Source organism: Phyllobates terribilis, unplaced genomic scaffold (assembly GCF_046119375.1).
Source record: "Phyllobates terribilis strain yellow unplaced genomic scaffold, ASM4611937v1 Scaffold_13__5_contigs__length_258822181, whole genome shotgun sequence".
NCBI lineage: Eukaryota > Metazoa > Chordata > Amphibia > Anura > Dendrobatidae > Phyllobates > Phyllobates terribilis.
Window position 1 is genome coordinate 99,715,239 of NW_027362773.1, and position 19,314 is coordinate 99,734,552.

Genomic DNA, 19,314 nt, shown 5'->3' on the forward strand with positions numbered 1-19,314 from the left:
GTTAATTATAAACCGCTGCTGGCAGACGCGCCGATGGGAACAAGCGGCTTCATCCGGACTAATCAACAATGACAGGAACGAGCCGAGCCGCCATCATTACAGCGCGCGGAGGGTCCGGTCCGAACGGGGGAGTGGGTAGATAATTCTCACCGTTCGGAGATGCTGTGAATTAATCAATTAATCTCAGTCCAGATCCGCCACCCAGCTTTCCCTGGCGTCTGCACAGAGATTTTAGGAGATGTCTCTGCCAGGTAACGGCTTAAAATTAATCCAGTTCTCGTCTTCCGCCATCTGACAGATTTACATAACGAGCTAAAACAAGAGCAAGAGCGGCACAAGGTCTGGAATGTGAACAGTGGAAACATTAACCCTTTGCAGGAAGCTGATCACCCAACTTTCCCAAACTTCTGAGCAGCAGATCTGTCTGGTCCGGCCGGGCTCCTCGCTGACATGAGGTTTCCCAGTAGATAAAACTATGTAGTCTGAGTTCAGGAGCCCGGGAAAGCTGAGTGCTCCCGAAGATGGAAACAAGCGGCATCAGAGTTGTTTGGTGGCCACTTAACCTTGTCCCTTCAAGAACAACCAATTCCAGTGGGCTTACACAAAGTGACTGATGATGATCATTTGCCACTCGCTTGTAATGGACAGTGGCCAAAAAATCCATCCCAACAGCCAATACTTCTCACAGCTGAGGGTTTGCTGCAGTTATATACAGTTTGCTGTCTTCTGCAGCTTGATACAATGTGTCAGTGTAGGTAAAATGTAACAAATTATCTGGACAGAGAAAGGAGCTTGCAGCATTAGGCTTCATTCAGACATGTGCACATTGGTCCGAGATCGGGCCGCTAATCCACGGACTGTCCGCGGCTCTCCTGACCCGAGTGTGACCGCTTCATGTACATCTATTGAGGTCCGATCTCGAACCGATTTCAAGACTATTACGGATGTCTGAATGAGTCCTTACAGGGCTGCTCTAGGTTGTGATCAATTGCAGCAAATCCTCAGCTGCGAGCACAGAGGGTCCGATTTATCATTTGCATTTTTATATAAGGCACTTTTTTCTTTTTTTTTCAGGAATGTGTTGACTTTTTGCGCCAAATTCTTAAGAATTTTTCACAGAATCAAAAAAATGCTTCTCGTTTTTAACTTTTTTTTTTTGTGTGACTTTTTACTGCAAAAAAAAGTTACATGTGTTCCTTTTTAAAATGCTGCAAAATATGTACAAAAATTACAGCCGTAAATAATATCACTCTGGGGATGGTGACGGGTGGGGAGGAATTGGGAGTATGTTTGTGCAAAAACTTTACGGCTTCTTTAAAATGTTGCAATTGATGAATCTGCCAAAAAAACATCTGGAAACACCCCCCCCCCCCCAAACCATGCCCACCATCACAAACCTTAAAAAAAACAGGTGAACACAACTAAAATAGACTTAAAAAAAAAAAAAAAGACAGATAAAAAACACCAAAGACTAGACAAAAAAAGGCAAAATAATTATTTAGGAAAGTTGTAGACTCTTTATTTTCATAAAGCGGCAGCGCACAATGCCACCTGTAAGACGCGTAGATGCCGCCACCGGCTGTCGTGCCGCCCGCGGTGCAGATAATTCCGCTACACTACTCGCAGGCCTCATACGGAGGATTACAGGGGCTGCGGTTTGATGCTCTCACGGCCCATCGCCTCCTCGTCATCAGGAGCGATGTATGAAGTCTTCCCTGTAGATCGTCCTTGCGGCATTTTTACACGATGCATGAACATGGCAGCGCGCCGCTCGCCAAACACCAGGAATAAATTGACAAGCTAATCTGCCAGAAAATTGAATTTTCAGCTCCTGAGTAAAATTGTTTGTTTCTTTAGAAAACCAACACAGATCTGTCTGCGAGTGTCAGAGCGAGCGCGGCGCTGAAGAGGAGAGCGCCGTGTTCTGTGATGATGGCGGAGCTGGGGGAGATTACCGCTCCGTGCGCTCTACTAACAGCACTGACTACTCCTATGAAGTGAGGAGGTTGTAAATTGTGGCGGTGAAAGTACGTGACGAACGACCGTCACATCCAAATGTTACAACTACGGTGAGAAACTGCAGCGCGGCTGTGCTACGGTATTAAAGGGCCCTCCTCTTCTGTTACCGCCATCCATCATCCCAGATGATAAAAAGAAAATGAGCAAATACCTCGTAAGTAAATAAATAAATAGTAATAGTACATGTAAATAACATAGGGAGCTTAGTTAACATTTGGTTTGATCAACGTAAGTCACTCCACCACGACAAGGTGACCCTACTCAGGACGGTACCTAACTCTTGAAGTTCACCTCACTATGTGTTAGCAGATGTATCAATAGATAAGGGTAGAGTAGGAACTGGGTCCCGACTGTTCAGACACCTGTCTGTGAAAAGCTAGACAAAATTAACACCCAAAAAAGGGGAAAATTGTTATGTTAGTACAAAAAACTAAACCAAAACCCCAAAAATTGAGCCAGAGCATATGTTGGTATAAGTGTAGCATGTAGGCCTGTATTCACACAGAGAAACGTCCTAATAGAGTTGTTACTACCCTTCCTTCGCTCCTTTAAGAATATGGACACAATAAGGAGAAATTACTTCTCTCAGGCATTAAAATTCTTTACCATATTACATAGGGGCAGTATTATAGTAGTTATATTCTTGTACATAGGGGCAGTATTATAGTAATTATATTCTTGTACATAGGAGCAGTATTATAGTAGATTTATTCTTGTACATAGGGGGCAGTATTATAGTAATTATATTCTTGTACATAGGAGCAGTATTATAGTAGATATATTCTTGTACATAGGGGGCAGTATTATAGTAATTATATTCTTGTACATAGGGGCAGTATTATAGTAATTATATTCTTGTACATAGGGGCAGTATTATAGTAGTTATATTCTTGTACATAGGAGCAGTATTATAGTAGATATATTCTTGTACATAGGGGGCAGTATTATAGTAATTATATTCTTGTACGTAGAGGGCAGTATTATAGTAGTTATATTCTTGTACATAGGGGCAGTATTATAGTAGTTATATTCTTGTACATAGGGGGCAGTATTATAGTAATTATATTCTTGTACATAGGGGGCAGTATTATAGTAATTATATTCTTGTACATAGGAGCAGTATTATAGTAGATATATTCTTGTACATAGGGGCAGTATTATAGTAATTATATTCTTGTACATAGGAGCAGTATTATAGTAGATATATTCTTGTACATAGGGGGCAGTATTATAGTAATTATATTCTTGTACATAGGGGCAGTATTATAGTAATTATATTCTTGTACATAGGGGCAGTATTATAGTAGTTATATTCTTGTACATAGGGGGCAGTATTATAGTAATTATATTCTTGTACGTAGAGGGCAGTATTATAGTAGTTATATTCTTGTACATAGGGGCAGTATTATAGTAGTTATATTCTTATACATAAGGGGCTGTATTATAGTAGTTATATTCTTGTACATAGGGAGCAGTATTATAGTAGTTATATTCTTGTACATAGGGAGCAGTATTATAGTAGTTATATTCTTGTACATAGTGGCAGTATTATAGTAGTTATATTCTTGTACATAGGGGCAGTATTATAGTAGTTATATTCTTGCGCATAGGGAGCAGTATTATAGTAGTTATATTCTTGTACATAGGGGGCAGTATTATAGTAATTATATTCTTGTACGTAGAGGGCAGTATTATAGTAGTTATATTCTTGTACATAGGGGCAGTATTATAGTACCTATATTTTTGTATATAGGGGCAGTATTATAGTAGTTATATTCTTGTACTTAGGGGCAGTATTATAGTAGTTATATTCTTGCGCATAGGGAGCAGTATTATAGTAGTTATATTCTTGCGCATAGGGGACAATAATTAGATGCAAGATAAGTTTCCCATTAGTCAGATCTGATTGTTTCTATGCAGTGAAGTGCTTCTTTATATACCCTGGACACCTGCAGCTGCTTTACGTCTGTGTCTCGCTGAGGGTCTGGAGCTTTGGCTTCTTGTGATGGTTTCCGTCGAGTGCTGTTATGTGAATTGCGTTTGTGTCGCCATCTGCTTCCCGCTGCTCCCTGTCCCAATCGTGACGTCCTGATTAAAGCTGGACATACTCTGAGGGAGCAGAGCCGGAGCAGATGTCAGAGGCAGCCGGCGATCGCTGTGATGTCTTCTCGTCTCCTGGCAGAAGAAACCTCAAACCGTTTGATCAGAACAATCTGAAGACCTGACAGTCATACCCTCTGCTGCCGCGGCACGGAGGGCGGGGGGTGCTGGGAACGCGGGGCTGCAGCAGGGGGTAGATGTGTTGGGGATCTAGATGAATGTCCCAGGCTCAGCTTACCCAGAGTCCTGAATGTTAAATCCTACTAATCATTCAGAGGGGCAGCGCTCATCATGGCTGTCACTGGCCACGTTGCCCGTCATCCAGCTTTTCCAGGTATAGATTTTACTTTAGAACTTGTCTCTGATGAGGATTTTAATTTGCAGGTGGGGGGAGGGAGTGATCTGCACAACTTTCATCTCCTGGAAGTTTGTTCTCCTCTCTGTGCCGGTGACAGGAGAACAATCAAGTTCTGCATCCTAATTAACGCGGAGGATCGCGGCCGCTTTTATTGCTGCAGGTTCGTATCTGATCGGCTTTGTTCAAAGTGAATGAAGGAACTTCTCTAGGAGCAAAAACAATTATAAATCAGACGCCGTATTCTCCTCACAGAACGTTCTGTACACAGAATTAATGCTGCCACGACGTACAGGCATTGTAGGGGAAGGAAGGAAGGAAGGAGGGAATGAAGAAAGGCGGCAAGGAAAGGATAAAGATTGGAATGAAACTATGAAGGAAATAAAGAATGAATGAAAGATTGAATGATTAACAGAATCGAATGATAAAGATTAATGGAACAATGAAGAAAAAGGTTGATTGGAGGAAGGAAAGAATGAGAATGTAAGAAAACTATGAAGGAATAAATGGACGATGAAAAAATGAATGAAGAATGGATGAAAATCACATGAAAGTATTGAATTAAGGATGGATGGATGAAGGAAAGATGGAAGAATGGAGAAAGGAAATACAGAATAATGAAATGAAGTAAGAAATGAGGATGGATGGAGGGAAAGAATGAAGAACAGAAGAAGCGATAACGACAAATTTAGCAATGAAGAATGAAGGAAAGATTGAATGGATAAAGGAAAGAACCAGAATGTAAAGGAAACAATGAATGAATGAAGTATGGAAGGAAACCATGTAATGAATGAAAAGATGCAAAAGAAAGGAAACTAAGGCATGAATGGATGATGGAAGAAAGAATGGAGAAAGGAAGGACAGAATAATGAAATTAATTAAGAAAGGAGGAATGGCATAGGGGAAGAATGAAGGAAGGACAGATGGAAAATAGAAAAGAATAAAGAATGGAAGGAAACAAAAAATGAAGGATAAAAGGACGAAGAAAAGATTTTAGAATGAAAGAAAGCAAGGAATTATAAACGAAGAACTGAAAGAATGAAGACCAAGGAAACAAAGTAAGGAATGAATGAAAATAGCAGCAATGAAGGATAAAAATGGGGATGGATGGATGGCAGGAAGCAAGATTGAAGGACAGAGGAATGAAAAGAAAGAGTGATGAGAGAAGAATGTAGAATAAAAAGGAAAAAACATCAAGACCGACCAGAATGACAAAAGGAAAGAACTAATGAAGGCTCCTCATGGTGCTGGTACAAGAGTTACCACCTGTGGCGCTCTACAGGATAATAAATGGTGCCGGTACAATAGTGCGGCCAATCACAGTCCTTTGTCTTCCATTTCCCTAAGATTTTCCTGATCTCTGCTTTCTGCTAATTTCCATTCTGCACAAATTTAACACATCGCACATCTAAGAGCTCGTTACATTATCGAGTAGATCCTTGGGACGTCCATGGTGGAGGGAGAAACTCTTACTGACATGTCCAAAAGATGGGACCTCCATGTATTTCAGAGTGATCTGCCCGAGGAGGAATCCACGTGTGCGTCTGATGCTCCGGACGTCCGCTCCTCCGCCATGCTGGATTATCCGAGTTTTACTAATTATGGAGGAAAAGACAAATGTGTCATAGCACCAGAGCCCCGGAAGACCAGGGAGAAATTTCCCGCATCAGCGAGGAGCAGAATCAGCCATATAATATTTTCTGCGTCATTATCACATTCTCTGGCGTAAATCATCTGCACAGGGGAAAGGTTCATTTTCTGTGGATTTTGCAGCCGCGATCTCAGGAGCCGTTAATGAGACGAGCGCAGATGAGGTTTCTGCGTCTTCTACTTCGTTCTATTACTTTCTAACAAAAAATCTAGAAGATAAAACACTTTATTTTCACTGCGGCGAATGCGCTGATTGCACGGGCGGGCGGAAACTTTGCATTTAGATGACTTTTTCCGGGTTATTGTCTCTGTTCTATGTAAATGAGCAAACGGCACAGAAAGGAAATTATTACTAATGTGCCGAGCGTAGATTATAGGAAGCCGCGGACTCACAGAACTTCACTCGTAACAAAGGGGGATGCCATCTTGTAACAACATTCTTAAGTCCATAGTCTCAATCTACATACACTGTTCTGTAGTGTACTGCTCTTGCATTATATCATGTCCTGTACTCTAGTCACCTCTAAAGCTGCATTCAGAATTTCACTGGTTGCTGTTGGCGATGTGCTAAAGTTTGTCTGGAAAACTTATATGGTTACTATTGTATCCTGTTTATATGATCCATTGTGATCTTTCTGATCCCAATTGATAGTCTATATTCCAGACCTGCAGTCTCAATAATACTGGCTTCAGAGCAGAAATCCCCCAGCATTCCTTTTTCGTATGGCATCTGCAAAGAGTGTGCTTCAGTCATTAGCATTCTGGGCAGTGTCCTGTATACAGCAGGGAAAGAAAGGTCTTCCCACCCCCTACATTATATGCACTCAACTAAGCCATAGGGGGTGTCTGTCCACAAATGTGTTGGCTGTTACAAATAATAACCAGCAGAATAGTGAGTGCAGCTCTGGGGTATAATACAGGATGTAACTCCGGATCAGTAATGTAATGTATGTACACAGTGACTGCACCAGCAGAATAGTGAGTGCAGCTCTGCAGTATAATACTGGATGTAACTCAGGATCAGTACAGGATCAGTAATGTAATGTATGTACACAGTGACTGCACCAGCAGAATAGTGAGTGCAGCTCTGGAGTATAATACAGGATGTAACTCAGGATCAGTACAGGATAAGTAATGTAATGTATGTACACAGTGACTGCGCCAGCAGAATAGTGAGTGCAGCTCTGGGGTATAATAGAGGATGTAACTCAGGATCCGTAATGTAATGTATGTACACAGTGACTGCACCAGCAGAATAGTGAGTGCAGCTCTGCAGTATAATACTGGATGTAACTCAGGATCAGTACAGGATCAGTAATGTAATGTATGTACACAGTGACTGCACCAGCAGAATAGTGAGTGCAGCTCTGGGGTATAATAGAGGATGTAACTCAGGATCCGTAATGTAATGTATGTACACAGTGACTGCACCAGCAGAATAGTGAGTGCAGCTCTGCAGTATAATACTGGATGTAACTCAGGATCAGTACAGGATCAGTAATGTATGTACACAGTGACTGCACCAGCAGAATAGTGAGTGCAGCTCTGGAGTGTTATACAGGATGTAACTCAGGATCAGTACAGGATCAGTAATGTAATGTATGTACACAGTGACTGCACCAGCAGAATAGTGAGTGCAGCTCTGGAGTATAATACAGGATGTAACTCAGGATCAGTACAGGATCAGTAATGTATGTACACAGTGACTGCACCAGCAGAATAGTGAGTGCAGCTCTGGGGTATAATACAGGATGTAACTCAGGATCAGTACAGGATCAGTAATGTAATGTATGTACACAGTGACTGCACCAGCAGAATAGTGAGTGCAGCTCTGGAGTATAATACAGGATGTAACTCGGGATCAGTACAGGATCAGTAATGTAATGTATGTATACAGTGCCTGCACCAGCAGAATAGTGAGTGCAGGTCTGGAGTATAACACAGGATATAACTCCGGATCAGTAATGTAATATATGTACACAGTGACTGCACCAGCAGAATAGTGAGTGCAGCTCTGGAGTATAATACAGGATGTAACTCCGGATCAGTAATGTAATGTATGTACACAGTGACTGCACCAGCAGAATAGTGAGTGCAGCTCTGGAGTATAATACTGGATGTAACTCAGGATCGGTACAGGATCAGTAATGTAATGTATGTACACAGTGACTGCACCAGCAGAATAGTGAGTGCAGCTCTGGGGTATTATACAGGATGTACCTCAGGATCAGTAATGTAATGTATGTACACAGTGACTGCACGGGCAGAATAGTGAGTGCAGCTCTGGAGTATAATACAGGATGTAACTCGGGATCAGTAATGTAATGTATGTACACAGTGACTGCACCAGCAGAATAGTGAGTGCAGCTCTGGAGTATAATACAGGATGTAACTCCGGATCAGTAATGTAATGTATGTACACAGTGACTGCACCAGCAGAATAGTGAGTGCAGCTCTGGAGTATAATACAGGATGTAACTCAGGATCAGTACAGGATCAGTAATGTATGTACACAGTGACTGCACCAGCAGAATAGTGAGTGCAGCTCTGGGGTATTATACAGGATGTACCTCAGGATCAGTAATGTAATGTATGTACACAGTGACTGCACGGGCAGAATAGTGAGTGCAGCTCTGGAGTATAATACAGGATGTAACTCGGGATCAGTAATGTAATGTATGTACACAGTGACTGCACCAGCAGAATAGTGAGTGCAGCTCTGGAGTATAATACAGGATGTAACTCCGGATCAGTAATGTAATGTATGTACACAGTGACTGCACCAGCAGAATAGTGAGTGCAGCTCTGGAGTATAATACAGGATGTAACTCCGGATCAGTACTGAATCTCAGTCATAACAGGAAAAGCTCCACATTGAGACGATCTTGCATGATAATGGCGTCTCGCTGTCAGGAACATTTTGCGCAGCAATTACATTCACATTCATGGTATAAGATGCATCTCGTCCCGTTGTGTTCCCCCAGGATGATGCGACATTGTATCGATGTCCGCAGCTCAGGAGTGTACCCCGCGCCTCGGCCGCGCTTATCCCAATGTGTAAATATCGTGCGGTGTTTGTGGTTTTTACTGATAAACGGCCGGAGAAAAACTTATTTATAGATGTGCCACATAAACAGCAGATGGGGCTCTGTGATGGCTACATATGCTGTGGCGTGGGAAGGCGATGATGTGTGTCAGTGCGATGGATGAGCCATCGAGTAACCATCTTTCTGTTTCTATTACAGAGGAGCTGAAGGAGAAATTGGCTCAGTACGTGGATGATGTGAACGCTCACAAATCGGGATTTATTAAGGTGGTCCGCCACAGCAAACAGGAGGGGCTCATCCGGTCGAGAGTCAGCGGGTGGCGAGCGGCGACGGCTCCGGTTGTGGCTTTATTCGATGCTCATGTTGAGTTCAGCGTGGGATGGTGAGTGCCGGATGTCACACCCGCCATCACCTGTCATTGGCACCAGTTTGCATTCATTGATGGGCAGCAGAGATCCTGATAAAGGACAGGCTTCATTGTTTGCAGGGTATTAAGTCCCTTTTCTTTTATCTTTTTGGGCCACATTCATTACTACGGTGCGTATATTTTTCGCAAAGTCAGAAATGACCTTTTTTCTGTCTTTAACCATTTTTTAAACTTATTAGAGTAAAAAAGTTGCACATGTTGCAAAAGTTTCTCAAAACTTTCTGGTGTACACAAAATCACTCCGGGGATGTCAAGGGTGGGAATACATTATGAATGAGGCGGAAACATTTGGAAACCATAAACCCCCCACCCCCAGTGGCGAGCTAAAAGAAAAACAAACAAACCAGGCGATCATATAAAATAAACATAAAAAAAGCTCAAATGTAAAGATGAATTTCATCCAAGAAAAAGCGCAAAACACCAAAAGCTCAAAAAAGCGCAAATGTGATAATGAATCAGGCCACAAGTGAATTAAAATATTACATAACATTTCATTATTAGTGTTGAGCATTCCGATACAGCGAATATCGGTCTATACCCGATATTTCAGTATCGGAGTTACGATACTTTTACAATATCGAATACCGGAATCGGAAGTTCACATAATGCCTGCGCTCTGCAGTGTCTCTGAAGGATGACAAACTGGATGGCAGCGCTCAGCTGCGATCCAGCCTGTCATCAGAATGCCATCCCAGCGTGGGAGAATTCTCCTGCTCAAGCGCTGACATTACATTATCTCCCTTACATTACAATTAAATGGAATAGCAGGAATTAATATTTTTTAAGACGTTAATGACACAGCCATGGTGGTTGTGGCATTACAGTGGTTGCCCAAATCGATGGGAACAGTGCTCACAGTGAAACATGAAAAGCCAATTCAGCAGCGGCATACACCGGTACCCGACAATTTAGAACAGAAAGAATAGAGCATTACACATAGATTAGATAGATAGAAACATGTCAGTCACATATATAATAAGTACAGTGATAATGTTGCTTACTGTACTTGTCATTTAGTGTAAAGGATTTATTTAAAAAAATATTAGTGTTTTCGTGCACCGTCTCTTTAAAAAAGCCGGCCGGCAATTCAGCAGCGTTACCCGACAATTTAGAACAGAAAGATAGAGCATCACACATAGATTAGATAGATAGAAACATGTCAGTCACATATATATGAAGTACAGTGACAGTGTTGGTTACTGTACTTGTCATTTAGTGTTAAAATAAAGGATTTATTAAAAAAAAAAAAATTGGCGTGGGGTTCCCCATAATTTTAGACTCTAGCGGAGGTTAAGCAGACGGCTGGGGCAGATGTTTGAAGCCTTGGAAGGGGGTAATACCCACGGAGCTTCCCAGGCTACTAGTATCAGCCCCCAGCTGAATACCTAGCCTTTACTAGCTATTAAAATGGGGGACCCCCCAAAAAAATGACGTGGGGTCCCCCCTAATTTAATAGCTAGCACAGGCTAGGCAGACAGCTGGGGGCTGATATTAATAGCCCAGGAAGGGTGCCATGAATATTGGCCCCCTCCCAGGCTAGAATCACCAGCCGTCAGCCGCCCCAGAAATGGCGCATCCATAGGATGTGCCAATTCTGACACTTAGCCTCGCTCTTCCCACTGCCCTGTAGCGGTGGCAGTGGGGTAATAGGGCTGGGGTTGATGTCCGCTTATAATGCCAGCTGACATCAAGCCCAGGTTAGTAATGGAGAGGCGTCTATAAGACACCCCCATTACTAACCCCATAGTCAAAGTTAAAAGAAACACAAACACCCAGAATAAAGTCCTTTAATTGAAATAAACACACAATTCTTTATTGTTCTAAATTAAACCATACTTACCATCACGCCCATTCCAGCTGAAGCCAACGATCTCCTGCAATAAAAATAAAATAATAAAGCAACATCATCCTTACCTTTCCATGGTTCCAACGACGGCTCCAGCTCTGCTACATTCACATGACAGGCTGGACCGCAGCAGAACGCTGCCATCCAGCTTGCCATGCCGCAGACACTGAGAAGCGCAGGCATGCTTGCGCTCCTCAGTGTCTGGCTGTGACGGCATCCAGATGAGCCGACAATGAACTCAGCTCACCTCATGCACATCACTAACAGCGTGGGAGAATTCTCCTGCACATGCGGTGAGCGTGAGAGAATTGTCCTGCTGAAGCGCTGAGCGCAGGAGAATTTTCCCACGCTGTCAGTGACGTGCATGAGGTGAGTTGAGTTCATTGGACATGACCTCGGCTCATCTGCATGCCGTCACAGCCAGACACTGAGGAGCTCAAGCATGCCTGCGCTTCTCAGTGTCTGCGGCATGGCAAGCTGGATTTGTGCTTTCGGCTGCGATCCAGCCTGTCATCTCGATATAGCAGAGCTGGAGCTGTCCTAGGAACCATTGAAAGGTAAGGATGATGTTGCTTTTTTTATTTTTGTTTTATTGCAGGAGATCGTTGGCTTCAGCTGGAATGGGCGTGATGGTAAGTATGGTTTAATTTAGAACAATAAAGAATTGTGTGTTTATTTCAATTAAAGGACTTTTTTCTGGGTCTTGTGTTTTTTTTAAATACTTTACTAGAAATTCATGGCGGTCATGTCTAATATTGGCGTGACCCCATGAATTTCGGGCTTAGGGCCAGCTGATAATGCCAAGCTGGCCTTAACCCCTTTATTACCCAGTGAGCCACCGCACCAGGGCCCTGGATGAGTTGGGTACAGCGCCAGAAGATGGCGCTTCTATGAACGCGCCATTTTCCGGGGCGGCTGCGGACTGCAATTTGCAGCGGGGGGTGGGGGGCCCAGAAAGCTTGGGCCTCCCTGCGCTGCGGATTCCAGCCCCCAGCTGCCTAGTTTGTACCTGGCTGGACACAAAAATAGGGCGAAGCCCCACGTTTTTTTTTTTTTAATTATTTCAGGAAATTCATGAAATAATTAAAAAAAAAATTGACGTGGGGCTTCGCACTATATTTGTGTCCAGCCAGGTACAGCAGGCAGGAACGGGCTGCGCCCAACCACCAGCTGCCTATTTGTACCTGGCCGGACACAACAATATAGGGAAGCCCTTTTATTCTTAATTATTTCATGAATGTCATGAAATAATTAAAAAAAAAAAAAAAAAATACGTGGGGCTTCGCCCTATTTTTGTGTCCAGCCAGGTACAACTAGGCAGCTGGGGGCTGGAATCCGCAGCGCAGGGAGGCCCAAGCTTTCTGGGCCCCCCCCCCCCCGCTGCAAATTGCAGTCCGCAGCCACCCCGGAAAATGGCGCGTTCATAGAAGCGCCATCTTCTGGCGCTGTACCCAACTCATCCAGGGCCCTGGTGCGGTGGCTCACTGGGTAATAAAAGGGTTAGGGCCAGCTTGGCATTATCAGCTGGCCCTATGCCCGAAATTCATGGGGTCACGCCAATATTAGACATGACCGCCATGAATTTCTAGTAAAGTATTTAAAAAAAAACACAACACCCAGAAAAAAAGTCCTTTAATTGAAATAAACACACAATCCTTTATTGTTCTAAATTAAACCATACTTACCATCACGCCCATTCCAGCTGAAGCCAACGATCTCCTGCAATAAAAGTAAAATAATAAAGCAACCTCATCCTTACCTTTCCATGGTTCCCATGACAGCTTCAGCTCTGCTACATTCACATGACAGGCTGGAGCGCAGCAGAACGCTGCCATCCAGCCTGTCATCCCGCAGACACTGAGAAGAGCAGGCTTGCTTGCGCTCCTCAGTGTCTCTCTGTGACGGCATCCAGATGAGCCGAGGTCATGTCCAATGAACTCAGCTCACCTCATGCACGTCACTGACAGCGTGGGAGAATTCTCCTGCGCTCAGCGTGAGAATTCTCTCACGCTCACCGCATGCGCAGGAGAATTTTCCCACGCTGTCAGTGACGTGCATGAGGTGAGCTGAGTTCATTGGACATGAACTCGGCTCATCTGGATGCCGTCACAGCCAGACACTGAGGAGCGCAAGTATGCCTGCGCTTCTCAGTGTCCGCGGGATGACAGGCTGGATGGCAGCGTTCTGCTGCGGTCCAGCCTGTCATGTGAATGTAGCAGAGCTGAAGCTGTCGTGGGAACCATGGAAAGGTAATGAGGATGATGCTTTATTATTTTTCTTTTATTGCAGGAGATCGTTGGCTTCAGCTGGAATGGGCGTGATGGTAAGTATGGTTTAATTTAGAACAATAAAGAATTGTGTCTTTATTTCAATTAAAGGACTTTATTCTGGGTGTTTGTGTTTTTTTTTTAACTTTGACTATGGGGTTAGTAATGGGGGTGTCTTATAGACGCCTCTCCATTACTAACCTGGGCTTGATGTCAGCTGGCATTATAAGCTGACATCAACCCCAGCCCTATTACCCCACTGCCACCGCTACAGGGCAGCGTGGAAGAGCGAGGCTAAGTGCCAGAATTGGCACATCCTATGGATGCGCCATTTCTGGGGCGGCTAACGGCTGGTGATTCTAGCCTGGGAGGGGGCCAATATTCATGGCACCCTTCCTGGGCTATTAATATCAGCCCCCAGCTGTCTGCCTAGCCTTTGCTAGCTATTAAAATAAGCGCGTTCATAGAAGCGCCATCTTCTGGCGCTGTACCCAACTCATCCAGGGCCCTGGTGCGGTGGCTCACTGGGTAATAAAGGGGTTAAGGCCAGCTTGGCATTATCAGCTGGCCCTAAGCCCGAAATTCATGGGGTCACGCCAATATTAGACATGACCGCCATGAATTTCTAGTAAAGTATTTAAAAAAAACACAAGACCCAGAAAAAAGTCCTTTAATTGAAATAAACACACAATTCTTTATTGTTCTAAATTAAACCATACTTACCATCACGCCCATTCCAGCTGAAGCCAACGATCTCCTGCAATAAAACAAAAATAAAAAAAGCAACATCATCCTTACCTTTCAATGGTTCCTAGGACAGCTCCAGCTCTGCTATATCGAGATGACAGGCTGGATCGCAGCCGAAAGCACAAATCCAGCTTGCCATGCCGCAGAGACTGAGAAGCGCAGGCATGCTTGAGCTCCTCAGTGTCTGGCTGTGACGGCATGCAGATGAGCCGAGGTCATGTCCAATGAACTCAGCTCACCTCATGCACATCACTGACAGCGTGGGAAAATTCTCCTGCGCTCAGCGCTTCAGCAGGACAATTCTCTCACGCTCACCGCATGTGCAGGAGAATTCTCCCACGCTGTCAGTGATGTGCATGAGGTGAGCTGAGTTCATTGTCGGCTCATCTGGATGCCGTCACAGCCAGACACTGAGGAGCGCAAGCATGCCTGCGCTTCTCAGTGTCTGCGGCATGGCAAGCTGGATGGCAGCGTTCTGCTGCGGTCCAGCCTGTCATGTGAATGTAGCAGAGCTGGAGCTGTCCTGGGAACCATGGAAAGGTAAGGATGATGTTGCTTTATTATTTTATTTTTATTGCAGGAGATCGTTGGCTTCAGCTGGAATGGGCGTGATGGTAAGTATAGTTTAATTTAGAACAATAAAGAATTGTGTGTTTATTTCAATTAAAGGACTTTATTCTGGGTGTTTGTGTTTTTTTTAACTTTCACTATGGGGTTAGTAATGGGGGTGTCTTATAGACGCCTCTCCATTACTAACCTGGGCTTCATGTCAGCTGGCATTATAAGCTGACATCAACCCCAGCCCTATTACCCCACTGCCACCGGTACAGGGCAGTGGGAAGAGCGAGGCTAAGTGCCAGAATTGGCGCATCCTATAGATGCGCCATTTCTGGGGCGGCTGACGGCTGGTGTTTCTAGCCTGGGAGGGGGCCAATATTCATGGCACCCTTCCTGGGCTATTAATATCAGCCCCCAGCTGTCTGCCTAGCCTTTGCTAGCTATTAAAATAGGGGGGACCCCACGTCATTTTTTTGGGGGGTCCCCCATTTTAATAGCTAGTAAAGGCTAGGTATTCAGCTGGGGGCTGATATTAGTAGCCTGGGAAGCTCCGTGGGTATTACCCCCTTCCCAGGCTTCAAACATCTGCCCCAGCCGTCTGCTTAACCTCCGCTAGAGACTAAAATTATGGGGAACCCCACGCCAATTTTTTTTTTAATAAATCCTTTATTTTAACACTAATTGACAAGTACAGTAACCAACAATGCCACTGTACTTCTTATATATGTGACTGACATGTTTTTATCTATCTAATCTATGTGTGATGCTCTATTCTTTCTGTTATAAATTGTCGGTACCGGTGTATGCCGCTGCTGAATTGCCGGCTTTTCATGTTTCACTGTGAGCACTGTTCCCATCGATTTGGGCTAAACCTCTATGCCTTTATTGTCTCCCCCACCTCCCCCAATACATTCTACATTATTCTTAGTTGTTTTCCTTCATGTAGAATTAACCTACAAGGAAAGAAAGGGTTTATTTTCATTCCGATATTTGTGTCCCATTGACTTGCATTGGTTTCCGGTATCGGAATCAGCGATATCCGATACTTTTTGAGTATCGGCCCGATCCAATCCGATCTGATATTTCCTGATATCGGAAGGTATCGCTCAACACTATTCATTATATTATTAAAACTGTTTTACACGGGACTGCACTGACAACATAGTTCAGTGTAAACTGTGTCCGACTCTGTTAAAGCCTCAGATTCCGCTCAGAGTTTACTGTGAATATTCTGGTGATCGGAGGACGAGCTCCCACGAATTCCTCTGCTTTTTAATCCTTTCTAAACCAATTTACAAAACGAAGATGTATAAAATGCAACAAAATATCCATGAGACAACGGCGGAGCTCCTCGAGGGAAGCGTGAGGCAGCAGTCGAAAGGGAGCAAAAAAGAGGCTGGAGGAGAACTTTAGTGCAACATCTTCTCCACTCCCATGAGGCTGGGGCTCGGTCTTATCGAATGCCCATTTAGAGCTGGATATTTTATTAATGCTTGATAAGAGGTCTCCGCAGTAGGCATCTTGCCTTTCTGGGGGCCCGGGAGCCCATGATAAGCTGTGATAGAGATGAAAATAGATATTCCCTGTGTTTATTTTATGTTTCATTTTTATTTTACAATAGTGAGTCATTTATTGTAAACTCCAGTTCCACCCAGAGCTGCATTCATAATTCTGCTGTTTTCCTGTTAGCTCTCAGGCTTATAGAAGGTGTGGTGTATCCACAGTAGTTTTGCAGTGGAGTTTATAAAACTCCCATGATGCACTGCACCAGGAAGTGGGGTGCTATGAGATCTTGGCCACCCGGAGGTATTTCTCTAAGCGCAATATTACCATGTGGGAGCCAACAGGTATGTGAATGCAGCTTTGGTTGTGAGTAGGTAAAAATGTACAAAGTATCTCAGAATCAGCATGCAGCCAGGTGTTCTCCTGTAGAAGCCGCCTTCTTGTGATTTTGAGGCATGTAGTGTCCAGTTTGGACCCTGAATCTCCTCCTTTCCCCTCCAGGGCGGAGCCGGTGCTGAGCAGGATCCAGGAAAACCGGAAGGTCATTATATCTCCATCTTTTGACAACATCAAATACGACAACTTTGAAATTGAAGAATATCCTCTGTCCGCTCAGGGATTCGACTGGGAATTATGGTGCAGATATCTGAACCCTCCAAAATCTTGGTGGAAGATGGAGAATGCAACTGCACCCATCAGGTACGATATATCCGCTCCTCTGGGTGCGGTCTGTCTGCTCCTGTGGGTAGTGGGTACAATAGGTCTGCACCTCAGGGCTTCTCAAACTTTCATTGTATATTCTACTCTTCTTGCAACGAGATCAGATTTAGAATTCGGGTGTTTTTCTGTTGGCTCTCAGGATGCGGGACCTACCGGTTTAAATTCAGTAACTCGCTGTGTTGCATTGTGAGAGATGTATTTTTTTCTCAATGACCACAACCCTACCACTCCGAAAATGCAACAGTCATGACTCGGTTTAGGGGTTTGTTCCGGTGACCTGCTGCTTCGTTGTCGGTTTTTCTGCCTGTTAAGCTATTACTCTGTTCCTTCACTCTCCAAATGCTGATTGTTCTTTTGTCCTTATTCTCCATTCTTGGTTTGCTTCTTTCCAGGTCTTTTCCATTCTCCCATTTTGGTTTTCCCCATCACGTCCTGGGTGGTGCTTTATATGTTCACCCTTCTCTGCACTTCCTTGCTGGCTATATTTCCTAGTGGATTTACGTTTAGGAGTTCCAGCTTTTTATCTTAGTGGTTTACCTTGCTGGGAGAACTCAAGTTGTATTCTTGCAGTGAGTTGATTTGCTTTCCCTACCAGCGCCTTTTCCTTTCATCACTGTTAGGTTCATGGGAGGTCTTACTTGTTCCTTTTATTTTTAGTACTTCTTAACCTTCACCTTATTTGAATGTGTCTTAAGTTGTCACGTTGGGTTCTGCTATCTCTGCTCACTTATTCCTTTCCCCTTGTTGATATGGTGTTGCTGTCTCCCCTCTGTTCCTCAGGAGTTACGAGAAACCCCTCAACGGCCTTTTAGGGAGCCATATCCGAGGTGGTGTTTTTTGTTGTGCAGCTAGGGCGTGTGAGTGTGAATACGTTCATAACCGCAACGCAGCAGAGTGGGGGTGTGAGGCTGCAGACTGAAATGTTCTGAATGGGAGAAAGTCGTGTTCATATGTATAGATGTAGAGCGTGACGTGGCGATGGAGCTGCCCGAGGTTAAGTGTCCATTGTTCTGTTTGCTTTAGAAGCCCCGCACTGATTGGCTGTTTCATCGTAGACAGACTGTACTTTGAAGAGATTGGTCTCCTGGATGAAGGGATGGAAGTCTACGGAGGGGAGAACGTGGAGCTGGGAGTCCGGGTAAGAAACGCGTCCGATCCATTGTAACCGCTCGTGTGCTGGTGCTCCGGACTTCTGTCTTCAGGAAGTAGCTATCTGACATCTAGTTGTGGCAGCCATATTTGCTTTGCCCGGTCACGTGGTTACCCATAGGCTCCTCATTCTCCCTCTATTAACTCTTCCTGGCAGTCAGTCCTTGGTCCGTCAAGTCCAACCTATACTTTACCATTTTGAATCAGGGAAGGCAAAAATTACTATGAGGCGGGGGAAAAATGTACATCCCTGAATAAACCTGTCTTCTCCAGAAATCTAGTACCTAGAACTTGTATCATTACACTCAATAGACCAACCATTACAACTGCTGTATAGTCTCAATGCTCTTACAGAAAAGAATCCAGTCTGATGATTGGTGAAATTTTTCTCCTCTGGATGTAGAGGATGTTCTTTAGTCAGATACAGACCCAGGTATGAAAAAATCCTTTTTTTTTTAAAGGCATCCTGTGATTTTGCCTTGGCAGCAGCTGCCTGGCACTGGTTGCTAAAGTTGATTTTAGTATCTCCGGGTCTCTTTGCCCAGTGCTCATCAGAGATGTGCAAGATAGAGCTGCGCCCCCAATAAACATCACAGAAGTAAAAGCCGCCATATTTCCCAGTACCTGGTCACGTTACTGATGCACTGTGTGCTGCAGCGAGCCCCCATGATAAAGATGGAGGCAGCGCAGGTGCAAAATACTGATAACCACTCGCACACCTACCAGTCATGGGGGCACAAGGCTGTTTTTTGTACTTTTCTTTACAATGTTGATGGGGAATGTAGGTAAAAAGTGGCAAGAGCGAGGGAGGGAGTAGCTAACTTCTCCTGTGGCCGCAGCTTGGGACACCACCCTGCACTGCAGGGACAGGGGTGTGCTGTTCTCTGCTGCAATGTGTGAATTGGGATCTTCTCTCTGCCGTGAAA

General features: G+C 44.2%; 1 protein-coding gene across 1 annotated transcript in view; it reads left to right on the forward strand.

The window, feature by feature from the left end:
- Positions 1-19,314, forward strand: part of GALNT18 (polypeptide N-acetylgalactosaminyltransferase 18) — a 190,595-nt gene that overhangs the window by 137,382 nt on the left and 33,899 nt on the right. The window contains exons 4-6 of the mRNA XM_073658296.1: positions 9,370-9,553; positions 17,021-17,218; positions 18,263-18,377. Of these exons, the coding sequence (XP_073514397.1) occupies positions 9,370-9,553; positions 17,021-17,218; positions 18,263-18,377 (497 nt within the window). The remainder of the gene's footprint in view (positions 1-9,369; positions 9,554-17,020; positions 17,219-18,262; positions 18,378-19,314) is intronic.